This window comes from Aricia agestis, chromosome 13, assembly GCF_905147365.1.
Source record: "Aricia agestis chromosome 13, ilAriAges1.1, whole genome shotgun sequence".
NCBI classification, from domain to species: domain Eukaryota; kingdom Metazoa; phylum Arthropoda; class Insecta; order Lepidoptera; family Lycaenidae; genus Aricia; species Aricia agestis.
The window spans coordinates 227722-246012 of record NC_056418.1 but is presented as its reverse complement, the minus strand read 5'-3'; the positions used below and the strand labels follow the sequence as shown (position 1 = coordinate 246012).

General features: G+C 37.2%; 2 protein-coding genes across 3 annotated transcripts; one reads left to right on the top strand and one right to left on the bottom strand.

Annotated features, from left to right (window-relative positions):
- The first annotated feature begins 689 nt into the window (after positions 1-689).
- On the top strand, positions 690-2553 carry LOC121733413 (60S ribosomal protein L27). 2 transcript variants are annotated; one of them, XM_042123658.1, is made up of 3 exons: positions 690-777; positions 1108-1337; positions 2333-2553. In XM_042123658.1, the coding sequence occupies exons 2-3, from the start codon at positions 1119-1121 to the stop codon at positions 2516-2518; spliced, it is 405 nt and encodes a 134-aa protein (XP_041979592.1). In that variant the 5' UTR covers positions 690-777; positions 1108-1118; the 3' UTR covers positions 2519-2553. The 2 variants fall into 2 exon arrangements, with proteins under 2 accessions (XP_041979592.1, XP_041979591.1); XM_042123657.1 differs by lacking the exon at positions 690-777 and adding an exon at positions 790-928.
- Positions 2554-4452: 1899 nt separating this feature from the next.
- Positions 4453-9924, bottom strand: LOC121733411 (dynactin subunit 2). Its single transcript, XM_042123654.1, has 9 exons — positions 9764-9924; positions 9484-9686; positions 8023-8158; positions 7686-7792; positions 6886-7002; positions 6295-6370; positions 5736-5894; positions 5282-5378; positions 4453-4986 (listed from the first exon to the last, which is right to left on the bottom strand). The coding sequence occupies exons 1-9, from the start codon at positions 9797-9799 to the stop codon at positions 4805-4807; spliced, it is 1113 nt and encodes a 370-aa protein (XP_041979588.1). The 5' UTR covers positions 9800-9924; the 3' UTR covers positions 4453-4804.
- Positions 9925-18291: the final 8367 nt, after the last annotated feature.

Sequence of the window (18291 nt, the reverse complement as noted above, 5' to 3'; positions counted from 1 at the left end):
TCACCCGGTATCTGCCTTGTTCTCGTCTCCGAACGTAAGATCCAGTCTCTCTGAAGCGTTGAAAGTTACGATGAACCACGGAAGCCGAGACACCTAAGGCCTGACTGACCGAACGGTAGGTGTGACCTTTCTCTATCGTGGTTACAGCTCTAGCAGTCGCAGATGCTGGGAAATCATTAATTTTGTATCTAAGCAATGTGTTCTTCCAAAAACCAAACAATCAAATGAGCTGAGCATACCTTTCACCCCGCTAAAACGCCATTCTTATCAGGAACACTTACAACGTCAATAATCGAAAAACACTTATTAGGGCATAATTGCTATAAAAACCTGTTAACTTGCCAGTTTTGTTCAATATTTTATTTCTTGAATGAGCTTAGAAGCTATAAAAAAGGCTTTCAGACAGCCCGACCCACTTTAGTTCAAGTTTTGGCCCTTTTTACCTATGTTCCGCTAATTTTGCCAGTGTGTGTAGTAACTCGGTGTAAAATTTACAATTTGCCATATTATTATGATTGTGAATTGTGATATAGCATTGATAAAGGGTCAAAGAAGGGTTTGCGTAACCCGAACGGACTGATGCTTTTTTCAAACATAATAATTTGGCAGAACTGCTATTATTAGGTAGCCAATAAAAACAGATATAAAAAGGTTGTACTGTCAATTTCAGTTTGTCTATGCGTGAACCATAGAGTATAAATGTGACGTTTTTCATATTTGACGTATGACATTGACAACCTCTTTGTGGTCTTTTTTTCCTTGTCGACTGCGAAGAGTGTGAGTTTCGAAAATTTTCGAAAAACATCCAAATTAATCTGTGAAAACTTCCGATGTTTTGACCTAAATTATATATTTATCGAACGCCTGTGCTAATTACTGTGATATATCGATAAGATTTTTATCCCAACTTACTTGTGAAACTCGTAAGGTGTTTTAGTGTTATTCTTTTTGAGTGCGACTATTTACAGTTTGTCGATGGAAATATACATTTAAAGGAAGTCGTGTGATAGTACTACTATATCTAGAAGCAGCACGAGCATATCAAGGCAATCCCAGTAGGTAAACAACGAAATCTGTCACATTGTTTGAAGGTTAGTTTTGTTGCAGGTTCGCCCAAGATGGGTAAGATTATGAAACCGGGAAAGGTCGTACTGGTCCTCAGCGGCCGGTACGCGGGCCGCAAGGCTATCGTCGTCAAGAATTACGACGAGGGCACCTCGGACAAGCCCTACGGACACGCTTTCGTTGCCGGCATCGATCGGTATCCACGCAAAGTCCACAAGAGGATGGGCAAAAACAAAATCCACAAGCGCTCCAAAGTCAAGCCATTCGTCAAGGTATGTTACTTATAATTCATGTTCAGTCTGCCATGTAAACAGTAGGTACTTAACCTAGTCAGAGACTGATCAACGAGTCTTAGTTTGGAACCAATTTAAGTAAAGCCCTAGTTTAAATTCCAGATAAGGGTGTATATTAAATTATGTTGCTTAGTTATTAAGCTGTACTTAATAACTAAGCAACAAAAAATAAAGCTATTAGAGCAAGCTTGTCAAAACAAAACATAAACATTGATTGGTACCTGTGAAAGTTATCTAGGTATCAGTGGCGGAGGGTGAATATTTTCGGAAGGGAAGCCGGAGTATAAAATCTACTTACCTAAATGCTCAGCACTGATGTCCATGTATTATGTTCTAGTTTCAAGTTTGATAATGGTGCCTTTAAAAAGTCAAAATAAAGAGTTAACTCTTATCTGAATTAATGCCATTTCTGAAGTCTGAACTACACAATAACATATGCCACACAAATCACAATATAAATTAATTTAATTCATGACACACTTCTAACACTAAAACAAATAAAATTCGACAAAACAAAACTGCAAACTACAAGTTGTTTCGCAGTTAGGCGCCATATGTCAAACTAAAAAACCAGCATAATAAAAATGTATTACGCGCCTATCATATTTAATACCGCTAAAGGCATTCCTAATAAAGTTGTATTACAAAAAATCCTACCAAATAAAATGTATTATGCGCCAGCAAGAGTATTATGCCGCTACATTCATTCATAATTCACATCATAACAATTTTACGTCATGACTCATATTTCTCGCTTGCACCTGTGCTTGTTATTTTAGTCTTTTCTCTTATTCCAATTTTAATTGTTACTACTGGTTTATGTTATTAACATTTTGTATATGCCTCCAAAACCTCAGATTGTCACTAAGAATACAGGTCATTTTTATGTGTAAAAGTAAATCACTAAAAAGCTTAAATTTAGAAACAAGCTACATTATTATTCTCTTTTCATCAGACATTTTTTCTTATTTCAGGTTGTAAACTACAACCACCTCATGCCAACCCGTTACTCAGTTGACTTCAGCTTCGAGAAGTTCAGTGCAAAGGACCTCAAAGACCCCGCGAAACGCAAGAAGCTCCGTTTCAACACGAGAGTGCGATTCGAGGAGAGATACAAGAGCGGCAAGAACAAGTGGTTCTTCCAGAAGCTTAGGTTCTAAGACGTATTTTAAAATATAAACAAAAGCCCACAAAATCTTTTCTTTTCTTACCATTTAGATTTTTTATTAATTTTATTAGTTTAAAGTAAGTTTAAGGGCCAATGCTATCTCGCGCGGGCGCACGCTCGCGTGTGTATAAATGAAAAATAGTATGGGCAGCGTCCTCGCCCGCGTCCGCGCTCCGTCGCACGCGCCTGCGCTGCCCATACTATTTTTCATTTATACATACGCGAGCGTGCGCCCGAGCGAGTTTTAGCGTTGGCCCATAATAGGCTAATTTTCATCAGCTCTGAAATTAATTCTCATGTAATTTTTTATGCAATACCAGCGACCAGATATACTAAGTCTCTGGCAATACTAAAACCCAGCTTTTTAGGGTTCCGTAGCCAAATGGAAAAAAGCTTATAGATTCGTCATGTCTGTCTGTCCGTCCGAATGTCACAGCCACTATTCTCCAAAACTATAAGAGCTATACTATTGAAACTTGGTAAGTAGATGTAGTCTGTGAACCGCATTAAGATTTTGATACAAAAATGGAAAAATTATCAAAAATTTTAGGGGTTCACATAGGTACAACTGTAACAAAAAAAAATATTTTTCGTCTAACCTATGCGTGTGGGTATCTATGGATAATAGGTCTTCAAAAATCATATTGAGGTTTCGAATATTTTTTTCTAACCTGAATAGTTTGCGAAAATCCTTCTCTTCCAAAGTGGTAAAATGTGTGTCCCCCCCTCTAACTTCTAAAGTAGGGGCATGATAACTCTAAAAAAAATATATGATGTACATTACTATAAAAACTACCAACGAAAATTTTACGTGGGAGAGCCATGCTTCGGCACGAATGGGCCGGCTCGACCGGAGAAATACCACGTTCTCACAGAAAACCGGCGTGAAACAGCGCTTGCGCTGTGTTTCGCCGAGTGAGTGAGTTTACCGGAGGCCCAATTCCCTTCCCTATCCTCCCCTATTCCCTTCCCATCCCTACCCTCCCCTATTACCCTATTCCCTCTTAAAAGGCCGGCAACGCACCTGCAGCTCTTCTGATGCTGCGAGTGTCCATGGGCGACGGAAGTTGCTTTCCATCAGGTGACCCGTTTGCTCGTTTGCCCCCTTCTATAAATAAAAAAAAAAAAAATTGGTTTGAACGAGATCTAGCAAGTAGTTTTTTTTTTAAATGGTAAACCTTAATTTAACTTTCATTAAATCAACTGAAATATAAAAATAAGTCGAAAACCTTTTAATTTCATAGAAATAAATCTTATTGCTGCTGCGGAACCCTTCATGGGCGAGCCCAACTCGCACTTGGCCGTTTTTTTTTTAACTACAGCTCTGCAGTCGGCGAAGTCTAGCTTTTACTGTATCTAAGTCTAAGGGTCAATTTAGCGCAGAGTCGAAGCGCGTCGAAGCGTCTAATTTCGCAACAAGTCGAACGAATGCGCGCGGATTCGCCAGAGTGTCTATAGTGATGACGCGTAGATTCATTTGTGTGCGCTTGGATGCGCGATAATGCGTGCGCACCAAAAAGCGGTGGTTAAATTCTCAGAAGTAATATCAAATATGTGCGTTAAGGCTTTGGAGTTAATTAAGGTTGAATTTGTTATGTTCAGATTTAATAATTCGCTTCGATGCGCTTCGACTCTGTGCTAGTATAAATTGACCCTAAGAGTACCTCTAGTGTTTTAAATAAAATGTTAGCCAATGTGACCTGGGCAACTACTGTACCGATCATCATAATATAACACGCACCTTTCTAAATTCTAATATTAACCCATCAAGCCCCATAAGCTCACCGGTGACTGGTGAGCGAGACACAATAGAATAACAATAGATTTCCATGAATCCACGATCGAAGGATTAAATAACAAATAGATGAGATAATGAACTAATTTATTTAGTAAATAAATTATTTCAATCTATCGATAATACTTAAAAGATAAAAAATACAATTAAGAAGAAAATTAAGCAACACAGTGAGAGATTACAGTCCCAAGCATTTTCTGCATAACTGTATTGGGTTATTTAAAATCTGGTAAATATGCAATAGTGAAAATTACTTCAGATTTTACAAACATAATAATATGTATTGCATTCAGCTATTTGAAAAATGCTACAAAAATTAAGAGTGGTTACATTGTTTATGTAATCAATATTAAACAATTGATCCATAGAACAAACGATTAAAATATTTCATAAATAACAATTTATAAGCGTTTTTATATTTTTCTCTATTTAGAAAAAGTATACTCTAAATTTAGCAACCCAGGTCTCCTGTCGGCGGTGCTATCATGCCGCGGCGAGTTTGCCGATTCTCTCGTCTAACTTTTTAATTTCTTTCTGCAAGCTGTCGATGTTGTGAGCGAAGACCTCTTGTATGCCCTGCAGCAGCTCCTTATTATTCTGCACGCCGCCGGCGATGGTGCTCTGCAGTGTCTCCAGCTCGGTGAGGGACTGCCCAAAATTGCTCGCTGCAAAATAATAGAATTTGCATCTTTACTCCACTAAATTGGTATGGCATATAAAATATATGCGTTTGGTGACACCAATCGCATATAATATGCGACTTCTTTATTAAAAGCAATAATGTGTGATAAATGTAAACTCCTTCCTACTTAATACAATGAAAAATTAAATATCAGTCCGCTACCTCTTCACTTATCCACATCCCAGCAATGGCCAGAATTGTTTTTTTTTTTTTAAAAGTACAGTTCCTGTGAAACGCGAGTTAATAGTGTGCGACATCCATTAGATATTGAAACATACCCTGATTATGTAACGCCTCGAGAGCTTCCATCCTCTCTAAGATCTCGCCGTGCGAGATGCCGTCGACTTGTTTCAATAGCTTATGTAGCTCATTCACCTGAAACATACAACAATTTTTAATAACTTTAGGTATGTTAGCTGCTAATTAATCGAAGCTAATCTTAACCGCTTCGTTGTGATGTCTTTCGATTTTGCTAACTTCTAACTGTGGCATTGAACAAAAATAGCGTGACAGTGTTCAGTGACCAGCGCCATACGATTAGGTGACAGGCATCTGTTTCTTCAGTCATGCGGAAAAGAAAACAGTATTTTGACAATTTTTGAGAAAAAAAAAACAGGGGAGGGGTTTAAAATCAAGACATACTTTATGGATTTTTGTTACCCTTAGAATAAACTTTTCCTGATAGTAGAAAACAGTTAAATGAACAGCAAGTAAAGCTAAGACAGCAATCACCTTAGCCTCGACGTCGGGCTCGGCGGGCTTGACGGCGGCCTTGAGCGCGTCGACGTTGGCGAGCAGCGCCGCGACGCGCGCCTCCGCCGCCACCAGCTCCGCGGGCCGCAGCAGCGCCGCCTGCGACGACAGCGACGCCGCCGCAGCGCACAGGGTTGCCTGCATACGACATTGAATTAGTTTATTATAACTAAAAATCTCCTATTGGCTCCAAACCTAATATGAAAATAAGACTGACGAGTAAGATGATCCATGTGTTGGATGGGCATGTAAAAAGTCGGTCCTGCGCCTGCCACCAATCGCGTCATTAAAAGGAATAGAGAGTGCTCTTGTCTACTGTGCATAGTTAGGAAACATAAAATTACCTTGAGTCCTGCGTGACAGGCCTGGTTTCAATGAAACCGGCCACTGTCACCAAAACCGGCATGGGGTGTTATTATAATACTTCACATATTAATTATAGACAATGCAAGACTGAAAATGACACTATGCATGTACTACATAGTAGGCATGAATGTCGCAAAGGCATGATTTTAAACAATTGTTTATAGTTTTTCACCTCGCCCGTAGCAGCTTGCAGTCTTTGGAATGCCTCCTCATCCCTCACACCGGCTGCCTGCTCCAACTTGTGTAATCTGCAAGTCACAACATTGACAAACAATATATTATAACTTATGAGTCAGCATTTTGATAATTTCTGTAATCCCATATCTCTTAGTCTGTGTCTTAATAATATGATGAAATAATAACAGTTATTAAAAACTCTGGAGTTGAATGATGCAATATAGTTTAAAGAATGAGTCATGTTAACCATCCAGCATCTTAAACAATATTTGTATTCCCAAGCACTTCCATAGGTATACATAAAAAGTCTTAAACTTGTTGGCGAGTGACAACTGCCTACAATCGCATTACTAGCATATTTTGTCTTCTAATCTGTGACATGGCATGAACTGCATAGACATTTTGTGTGCTATTATAAAATTTCCTATCTCGTCTTATGGTTCTGACAATAGTCTGCTCATTTGCTGGGTATCTAAGTACAGATGTAGATAATAATAATTACTGTATAAAGTTAATTAATATGTAAAAGAAACAAAATGTAAGTATCTGAATAAAGGCTTATTTTATTTTCATTTAAATACAGTACCTGTGCTCCAACTGGGCTATCCTGGCGGTCTGGGCGAGGTTCACTTCGGGCTTCAGTTTGAGGTGTGTGGTCACAATTTCTCCCTGCTTCTTCTTGCTATTGGTAGTCAGATATTCTCTGCAAAAAATGTTCACAAACATAATGAAATGTGTGAAATAAACTTAGTCCCCCTTATAAAAAAGTGTTTACACGTTTTTACAGCTTATGCTTATTGTCGCAGTATTCTGGGTTTCCCGTTGCTCTGCCTAAACTGGACAAAATTGGGCAAGTGTGAGTTGGACTCATGCATGAAGGGTTTTGTACCGTTATAGAGCGAAAGTAGGCAAAAACTGGTGTATTTTGTATAGGAGCCCACTTAAATATTTATTTTATTATTAAATATTAAAGTACAAATACATATAATTAAGGATTTTTTGAATATTTCAAGTGCCTAGCTATTGCCATTATTTTATTTTATTGTAATATGTATTATGCTATTATTCATGTGTATTCAGCATATTATATTAAAACTAGCTATTTGACCGAGCTTTGCTCGGTATTCGATAGAATACGAATAAAATGTAATTTTCTACAAATGATTCCTAGCTAGATCGATTTATTGCCCCCGAAACCCCCTATATACTAAATTTCATGGAAATCATTGGAGCCGATTCCGAGATTCCTATTATACATATATATACATATATACAATTGCTTGTTTAAAGATATAAGATATTATGTTATTGTTTTTTTTTAACCAGCTCTACATTAGAAGTAGTAGTAGTCTGTAGTCCATACAGTATTTTAGGCTAAATACTAACTTTAATTTTTCTGCCTTTGGATCAATATGTTCTCCCTCTTCTAGCTTTAGTTCTTCAAGGAGTTTCTTTGTTGTGTTGATCTGCGCTGCTAATTTGGAATGTTCATCCTAAAAATCGAAATAAATCAGCTTTTTAACCGACTTACAAAAAGGAGTAGGTTATAATATGTTTGGCCGTGGATATTATATATGTATGTTCAATGATTACTCCGCCATTTGTGAACCGATTCCCAAAATTTTTGTTACAATTATGGTTTCATGTATTTTTTTCTAATTTTAACAATTTTAAATCCAACATATTGAAAATGATTATGTTATACAAAAGAATCAATTATTACCTTCTCACTCTCAGTAGCTTTGTTCTGTTGTTCTGTCACTTGTTCCAGCAACTCCGAGAACTCACACCTCAGTCGGTTGTAGCGTTCCAGGGTACTTTCTGGCTCACCTTCAGCTGCTAGTTCCCATTCTCCGGATCTATTAGTGAACATTATAAACATGTAAGTTTAAAACTTCTTATTTAGAGTAATCTGGTATGTTTGCGACAGAAAAGTAAAATATTTTAATTTTGAAGGACGGCAATGTCAAGTTTGTAAGAACTGAAAAAAATGTTCTAAGAGAAAATATATTTTGTGTTCAATTTGGAGGATTTAAATTATAAACGTAATTGTCGTTTCTTTATATTTACAGGTACTTATTAGGGATTGCAATCCGGATAACCGGGTCCGGTAAATCACCGGATCCGGCATCATTTTACGGGTACCGGATCCGGTCCCAATATACCAGATCCGGCGACCGGATCCGGTGTTAGCAATTGGTGGCAAACTGATGTGGTTGTTGCATGAATAATTTACTTTAAATGTGTTACCCCTAGTGAAAAAGCTTTTTCTCGCTTTTTTATGATTCTATTTTGCTGACAAATGACAATGAGGCCGATTAGTACACTAGTCTTTCATGAGAAGCTGAAAAGGTGTAGTGTAGGATGTCTGTTTTCTTTACTATTTTGTATGCAGCAGCAACACGTCTTGGGAAAAAGAGCTTCGTGACTCCAGCCGTCCCGCCCACTTCATATTTTCTGTCCCATTCCTCAATCGTATCCACTCTTAAGATATGTTTGACGAATGAAACAGGACACAGATCGTAGTCAGGCTTCCTTTTCAATCCCAGCACGGCCTCCTTGGCTAATTGGTCATCCCTCTCATGCCCTCTCAAACCTGCGTGCACCTTAATCTAAAACAGGGAAACCTCCCGCCTCTGCGATGCAGTTTTTGAAGGGCCGCCCTTGTTTGCACTGCCAGGTGATGAGAGGAACTAAGAATGAGAGCCTGGACAGCCGATTTGGAATCGCTAAGGATACCAACCTTCGCCATTCCACTCTTGCAGGCTATTATACTTACTACTCTTTGGAGCGCTAGAAGTTCGGCAAAGCAAAAATAGAATGATTTCCGCTTCTTAGTTCAGTTTCATCAATCCGGCCGGATCCACCCGGATCTGGCCGGATTGATGGGAATCCGGTCAAATCTGGTCCGGATTGAAAATGACACCGGATTGCAATCCCTAGTACTTATGTTATTCTATTATTATTTTATTTAGTTGTACATATAGTTTTAAATGTTTTACTGTTTGCTTATACATTAAATCTTTATATTTACAGAGAAACAAAATTGTTTAAGTTTTCCTCCTATATGTCATAATCTTATAAAAAAAATATTTAAAAGTTCTTTGGCTAATGAACAATTTGTCGGAGGCAGACAGTCAATTATTTTGTAAAGTATTAAACTAGTTACAAAGAAAAGCTTTACCTGTATCCTATTCTGGTCTTCCTGCTTAATCTATCGGAGAAGTCGACGGTGCCCGTTAAGAACTTTCCTTTAAATTTGTTAAAAGAGTCCTTCACGGACAAGTGCAACTGTTCGATGCACTCGTTTTCCTCCTCTTCGGCAGTTTCGGGCTGATCGGCCTCCGGCAGATCCCCGGTTTCATATACATCGGGCTGGTCGTAGGCCTAAAAAACGGAAAAAGTCGTTTTGTATTGGGTACCCGCACAAAAATCGATATTTTGTTTTGAGCTGTAATAGTTACAATGCCAGGAAGATTTTCATATTTTGGATCCGCCATAGTGCTATGCCGTATTTAATCGTTATATTATTAACTTTTTATACAGGTGTTCCTGTAGGATTTTTGTTAGTTTTCAGAATTTTGCACATCGACTTTTTAGCAAGATGACTGAAGATGACGTCAGAAAAAAAACAGAAATAGCTGTCAATGTCAAAACTCAGTCATGTGTAATTTTTTTTCAAGAGTCATTCGCTGCGTTAAGCGTGCGGCGTGCGCCCGGCGGGCGGGCGGCGCGGGCGCGGCGCGGCCACCCGCGGGCCGTGGCCCGCTAGGCATGCTTGTTTCTTGTCTTCATCCCATAAAGCAGCGCTGCGTTTTTACATTAACGTCTGAGTATACATACCGTAAAATGGGGGGAATCGGGTCACTTTCCAAGTTTAACATTGATTTTTATGGATTATCTTAAGATTAATAAGAAAAAATTTTATCATTGAGTTCCGGTGGTTCCTAGTTTTGTTTGCAATACATTACAATTTTAGTTTATTAAATAAAATATACAAAAAGGTCCAAAAACTTACTAGACCCAATTCACCCACAGTCTGGGGTGAAAAGGGACGCATATGGGGTTAATCATAGACATAATATATAATAGACATTTTTGCTAGGGCTGCCACTTTCCTGATGTTTCCAAATAGGTACTACCTACTCAGGTAGGTACTTATATGAAATAATGTTTTTGGCATAGCTGTACCTATAGGTATGAGGTATATATTATACAAGAAATAGTACAAAATCAAACAACACATCCAATCAAGCATTATCACATTATTATTATATTTTTATATAAATATTGAGTCACTCTTCTTCATCGTCTTGTAACTCGTCTGGTGTTGCGACTTGCGTTCTTGATCTTTAACATTCCCAATCCCTCACGCACTCAGCAAAACACAACGCATGCGTTGTTTCACGCTAGTTTTCTATGAGGTGATGGTATGTATCCGGTCGAGCCGGTCCATTCGTGCCGAAGCATGGTTTTTCTCCCCTTTAAACAACAAACACCTGTACGAACAATGATGATAAAATAATAATACTAGAATATATCCATCGTGACAACCCTATCCATAAAGACCCAATTCACCCATAGGCGTCCCAATTCATCCAAATTAGGTCCCTATTAAACCCATATTCGGCCCAATTTCCCCCACATACGACCCTTTACACCCCGATTTTTTCTTAAAACTACCTTAGTGATAAAAAATTTAAATACTATTTAAAAAAATACTTAAATCCACTTACTTTCTTACTTATTCAATGCCTGAATATCTGCTACTACGGATGCGATGTTCACTTTCAGACAATTATTCCAAATAAGTAAAAAAAATTAAAATGTTTTTCGGAGCAAATTTCAGACGATTTTGACTCAACTCTTTGAAGACCGTTATTTTCATCAAATTCAATGACAGGACGAGCAAATGTTGCCAGAATATATAAAAAATGTTGTAAGCTTTAAATAAAAAAGCTTACCATAGAGTGTAAAATTAAAATACTATGGGAAATTAGGTTTTCTAAAAAGGTCACGCTTTTGACCCAATGAGAGATTTTCATTTATATTTTTTAATTTTAATTTTAACAATCTTAACTAGATGGCGTAAGGATAGACACTTCTAGATTTTCTATTGGTTCCTCACCGATCTGAAATTATCTGCAGGTTGGCATCACTGACTATATATGGGTTGTGTTTCCAAAAAATATCAGTGTACTGTCAAGTGTGACATAAATCAAAATATCTTAAACCTAAGCGATCATTGGCCTAAGCGATTAGGCCAGTACACTGGTAATAGTTTAGGAACACGCTGACATAATAAATACTTGTCAAACTGAAACTTGACAACTGAAAGAGTTTTGGCGGGCATGTCACTTTCAAACTTCTTCTACTTTTTATTGTTGGTGTGGTTTTTATTATTTTTTCCCAAATTGTGGTTTTTGGGTTTTTGATATTCATAATTGGTAAAATATTAGCCATTAAATATCCGTTATCTTGCACAAGTGCAGGTAAAATGTTGTCAAAACCAAAATGTATAATTCCTGTGACATATGGTGTGAATATCGGTAAATAGGGCTATTTCTTCGGTGAATTTTAGCTAAAACATCGTTATAATAACTTTTTTATCCTATTCATTGGAATGCGTCTTTTTCAAGTTGAAATGTATCAAGTTTTACATTCTTTTGCCCAGTTTTGTAGCGGTGGTATGATGGTATTCCCTGGTATTACCAATAGTTGTCTACCCATACGCCATCTAGTTACTAAAATGGAAACTGTTTGACAATCAAATAAAAAAAAATAGGAAAATCCCCCATTCTCCCTGCAGACCCTTTTTTTTTTTTTTTGGTCGGGAAATGCTATTACACATCCCCGGTAGCGTTGGGGAAGGACCACCGGGGTATGTGGGACTTGCTACGGCCGAAGAGATGGTAAGTGGCCGCAGCTGTACCCACTAAAACCCGACCGTGTTCCTACTTTCGCGCAGGACGGAGACGCGAGGGCCTATTACATGTCTTCCGTGACTTCCGTCCGCGCTTGCCTGCTCACCCAAAGCAGGCCCACACTGTTGGGGTTTCTTGTCCCCCTAGGCCGAACAGAGGCCCCACATGGGGGGCTTGCATAGGCCGGTCGTCTTCTTTCTCCCTGCAGACCCTAGTACCCCCAATTTACGGTATTATATAAGGTTAGAAACTTAAGTAACATGAGATCCACTACTTTTTGACACAACGAACCATTGAGGTAGTATTATAGATCACGAACTAAGGTTCGCTCGGCGTAACTGGGCGGTAGCGGTCATTGACTCCCTGTCAAAAACTTGTCATTTTCTATATAAACCGCGATTGACAATAATGTGTCAGATGTTGGTTCACTCGGCGTAACTGGGCGATAGCGGTCATTGACTCCCTGTCAAAAACTTGTCATTTTCTATATAAACCGCGATTGACAATAATGTGTCAGATGTTGTCAAACGCGGCTTTGTATAGAAAATGGAAAGTTTTTGACAGGGAGTCAATGACCGCTACCGCCAAGTTACGCCGAGTGAACCTTATCTATATTAAATGTTCTCGTCTTGACTCTTGGCAACATTTTTAGATGATTTAATGTTTTTGGTGGAATTTCTTTTTGTAAGTTGGTTTTAAAAACTTTAAATTCTCATAACCGTGTATATGTACGGCTTGCTCAATGATAGATTGATTTGATTTGAAAGCATTGAAAGGGATTTTTTTCTTAATTTATTGGGAGCTGGAAACGAGTCCTTTGCTCCAATTGAAAGGGATGACACTACGATGTTGCTACTTTTTAATTTCTTCACTTTGTTGACAGACTTAGATAGTCTGTAGTCTGTACTCTAGAAATGGGGGATTTTCATTTATATTTGTTAATTTTAATTTTAACAATCTTAACTAGATGGCGTAAGGATAGACATTTCTAGATTTTCTATTGGTTCCTCACCGACTCGGAACAATAACTAAAGCATGGAAGCCGGGCTAAAATAGCAATACAGTGCATATATTTTTAGCTTTTTTTACATACGGTATTGATAGTGCGCAAGAAAGAGACATTATGTAATGTTCTGTTTCGTTATTATGTAGGTTGTCACAAGTTAAAGATGTTGCTAGTGATGGGTATATATCGATATTAGGTTATATAATTTATGAGATAAAACCTTACTACTCTGCTAACGTAACTAACGTATAACGTGCTACTCTGCTAACGTATAAAACTACATGATTTTAGTTAAGTAAAGATCTATCCTATTTTAAATATTATAAATGCGAGTTTGTGAGTATGGACTATGGATGTTTACTCTTACTATGGACGTTACTCTTTCACGTAAAATCTACTGAATGGATTTTAATGAAACTTTACAGTAATATAGCTTATACATCAGAATAACACATAGGCTTCTTTTTACCACGGGAAAAGTAAAGCGGGCGAAGCCGGTGGGCCGACATCTAAACTTTAATATTATAAAGTGGAAGAGTTTGTTTGTTTGATTGTTTGAACGCGCTAATCTCAGGAACTACTATACCGATTTAAAAAAATATTTCAGTGTTAGATAGCCCATTTATTGATGAAGGCTATAGGCTATTTTTTATCACGCTAAGACTAATAGGAGCGAAGAAATAGAGGAAAATATAGCAAAAACGGGGGGAAATTATTTGAAAGCGCTTACCTCACGAACTACTGGAGCAATTTTTCTGTTTTTTAGCACAGATAAGAAGTAGACCATGTGAAGGATCATAGGCTATTTTTTTGGACTAATTTGTCTGTGAAATATCTAATTTATCATTATAAATATATCAAATTTATTATGAGAAATATTTTATTTATTGTAACGTCTAGTCTAGTATAGTACACCATAATAAATCACGTCATACGTAGTATCCCTAAGTAGTCTGTGATCACGTCTTTATCGTTAAGGAGTGTCGATGGTGGACTTTAGCCGCCACCTCGTTCGGGGGATGCTGCCGGTTCGATACTCACTACGTACCAATAATGTTTTCTAAATCATATGTATTTATTGGACGCTCTTAGGTTGAAGGAAATCTTCATGATACTATGACAAGACACTGGCCAGCCTGGTCGATTGAAGGTGTGTTTCCATTGTAGCGAAGCGGAGCTTAGCGGTGCAAAAATAACCAATTGGCCTATCACAAATCTCGAAATCTCCGCTCTGCGTCAGTGGAAACAATGTGATCGGAGGTAAAAGGAACTTCATGTAAAATATATGGGAAAGCGGAGGCGAGCGTAGTGGGAGCGTGGTGGAGCTGGGCACAGGGCAGTTAGGATCAGAGTGGAATCAGGATGGAGCGGAGCGGAGTGTGACGATTATTACTAATTTCTTTGTAAATATTAAATACTAGCTGTTGCCCGCGACTTCGTCCGCGTGGACTTCAGTTTATAGCGCGCGGTGTCAACAAAATTGGTGTCAAAAGCTTTTTAAAACCCTGGTACCCCTTAAATCAAAATACCCAAAACAGCCGTGTAGTGTGCACATAATATGATTTTTTTTTACTTAATTAATTTAATTAATTAAACCAAATTTTAAAGCTTATTTAGCGTTACACAACTTAGCTGCATAATGCATTACACAACCTTAGCTTTGCCCAATGCCCATAAACTATTTATTATTGGTAGACTGTTTCTGATATCTATGTTGGTAGGTGAGTTATTTAATAACATGTACAACAATCGAAAGAATCGCAAATATTAACTCAACATGGTATCACCTCTTATAGAAATACATATGAGCAAGCGATAGCGCGATCTAGGCGACTCTTGGCGCCATCTGTTCCAGTTTTTGGAACTAACTTAATTTGAACAAATTTACGCATAAACACCCCCTTACAACCCCTTTTTCCAGTAAGAAGTAGCCTATGTCCTTTCTCAGGCTTTAGACTATCTGTGTACAAAATTTCATTACAATCGGTTCAGTAGTTTTGGCGCTGTTGTTTTTGAATTTGATATCTAAGTTGGTAGGTGAGTTATTAGTTAATAACGTGTACTTATAACAATCGAAAGAATCGAAAAACGCATTTCAACATGGTACCACCTCTTATAGAAATACGCATGAGCAAGCGATAGCGCGATCTAGGGGAATCTTGGCGCCATCTATTTTGAGTTTTTGGAACTAACTTAATTTGACCAAATTTACGAATTTTCACCCCCTTACAACCCCTTTTTCCAGTTAAAAAGTAGCCTATGTCCTTTCTCAGGCTTTAGACTATCTGTGTACAAAATTTCATTACAATCGGTTCAGTAGTTTTGGCGTGAAAGCGAGACAGACAGACAGACAGAGATACTTTCGCATTTATAATATTATAGTATAGATAAACAAAAACATACTAACTAATAAGTATGATTAGTTCTATGTTACAATAAAGTAAAAATTAAAACGCCATCTGCTGAATCGTATTAGAACTAAAATGTTCATTGCATCGATATATTTCTGGATTTTTTATAATATTATACATAAAATATGTTTAAGATCTTTGAAATTTTATTTTAATACACATCCAAGACCCAGGAACATTGAAAACTTTTTGTTCCGCCTGCGGGACTCGAACCCAGGACCCCCGGGATGAGCGCTGGCCACGCGCAATGCGAATTCATTTTCATCGATATTTTCATGGAAATAAGATATTTTCCCACATCAAAATGTAGCCTATGTCCTTTCTCAGACTCTAGAATAACTGTGTACAAAATTTCATTGCAATCGGTTCAGTAGTTTTGGCGTGAAAGCAAGACAGACAGACAGACAGACAGACAGACAGACAGACAGACAGACAGACAGACAGACAGACAGAGATACTTTCGCATTTATAATATTAGTATGGATAAGGAAGAAGGAATATTTTGGTAGATTTTTCACACAATTATTAACACTTAATACGGTTCCCTTTTTTCTCTCATTAAATATAGCCTATATTCAGCAGAAATAGTGTGGATTAAAAAATATGCATTAATACTTCCATCGTGCATCGGCATCGTGGGTATCGCAGACACAATAGATCTTCAATTGTTATGCTGGCAGCCGGCTGCCGCTATTGGAGATTTATAGTTAAAGAAATTAATTAATTATAATAGCAATCAAAAATAATAGTCATTCAAAACTTATTTTAAAAAGTTCTAAAAATATTACTTTCGTAGTCATAACTTTTAAAGCTTTTTTGAAATTAGGATTATAATAATGAAGCACGATAGTCTATATCAAATCAATAAAGCAGCACCCGGCTGTCGCATAACTATTGAAAATCTATTGTGTCTGCGATTCCCACGATCGAGGTAATATTTACGTGGACTCTCCGGGCGAGTCAGATAATTAAATCTCTCCCCTACCGCACGCACACCCGCGCATCGCGTCTTGACGCCCAATTCGCAACGTGCAGCAGAAATCGTAATATTTTAATTTCGCCATAACATTAAAACCAAACGTCCAATTTTAATCATTCAAAGACCAAATATTATCTACATTAACTGTACTTAGTGATGAAATAATTTATTTTGATAAAGGTCAATAGCATAATTTAAATAAACGCATTTAAATATAGTCCAAAAAAAATTCTAGATTTTTTAATAAAAAAATGGTTATTGTGCCTCACTCAACATAGATAGGTATAGTGTGTCGCGGACTTTTTTGTAGATATTTAAAAGATCTTTAATTACTTAGAACATTTTATGCCTCTATCTTTTATAGTTTAGGCAGCGTACGCAAAATAAGTAACTTTTCTGGTTGATTTTTTAAACCTTGCGTCCGAAAATCCCAAATATCTTACGGAACCTTATATTTTTCCAAAATAAAAATTAGCCTATGTTCAGCAGAAATAATGCAGGATTCCAATGGTAAAAGAATTTTTCAAATCGGTCCAGTAGTTTCGGAGCCTATTCGACTCAAACAAACAAACAAACAAAAAATCAAATCTTTCCTCTTTATAATAGTAGTGTAGAAAAGGCGAATAAAGTGGACAATATTTATTTTGCGACTTTTACTTCACCATACAAATTACACTTACAAAAAATTATCATTGCAATCTACACTACTATTATAAAGAGGAAAGATTTGATTGTTTGTTTGTCTTAAATAGGCTCCGAAACTACTGGACCGATTTCAAAGATTCTTTTACCATTAGAATTCTGCATTAATTCTGCTGAACATAGATTAAATTTTATTTTGGAAAAAAATAGGGTTCTGTAAGATATTTGGGATTTTCGGATGCAAGGTGTAAAAAATCAACCAGAAATGTTACTTTTTTCGCGTACGCTGCCTAAACTATAAAAGATAGAACCATAAAATTTTCTAAGTAATTGTAGATCTTTTAAATATCTACAAAAAAGTCCGCGACACACTATACTTATCTATGTTGAGTGAGGCACAATAACCATTTTTATATTAAAAAATCTTGAAATGTTTTTGGACTACATTTAAATGCCTTTATTTTACTCATGGCATTAATTCTTATCAAAATAAATTATTTCATTACTAAATACAGTTAATGTAGATAATATTTGGTCTTTGAATGATTAAAATTGGACGTTTGGTTTTAATGTTATGGCGAAATTAAAATATTACGATTTCTGCTGCACGTTGCGAATTGGGCGTCGTCAAGGCGCGCCGCGCGGGTGTGCTCGCCCGGAGAGTCCACGTAAATACTAATTATTATTACCTCGATCATGGGAATCGCAGACACAATAGATTTATAATATAATAGTTATGCAACAGCCGGGTGCCGCTTCATTGATGGGATAATATTATAGTGCTTCATTAATTCATTACGTTTTGAATGACTATTATTTTTGATTGCTATTATAATTAACTAGCTGTTGCCCGCGACTTCGTCCGCGTGGACTTTAATAGTTGTTCCCTTTTTACTTTAATAGTAGTTTTAATAGTTGTTCCCGTACATCGACTGAATCGTTTACGTGCAAATCAGAAAAGTATATAGTGTGGGAACTGCATATTTTCCCGGGACAAAAAACATTCCTTGTCCCAGATTCAAATTAGTAT

Bases quoted from the DNA above. Each gene is read 5' to 3' on its own strand.
- LOC121733413 (XM_042123658.1), top strand. From the start codon at position 1,119: ATGGGTAAGATTATGAAACCGGGAAAGGTCGTACTGGTCCTCAGCGGC. The intron at 1,338-2,332 runs GTATGTTACTTA...TTCTTATTTCAG, and splicing joins AAGTCAAGCCATTCGTCAAG to GTTGTAAACTACAACCACCT.
- LOC121733411 (XM_042123654.1), bottom strand. From the start codon at position 9,799: ATGGCGGATCCAAAATATGAAAATCTTCCTGGCATT. The intron at 7,793-8,022 runs GTAATAATTGAT...TTCGATTTTTAG, and splicing joins AAGCTACTGAGAGTGAGAAG to GATGAACATTCCAAATTAGC. The intron at 7,003-7,685 runs GTTAGTATTTAG...CATTTTTTGCAG, and splicing joins CCAAAGGCAGAAAAATTAAA to AGAATATCTGACTACCAATA.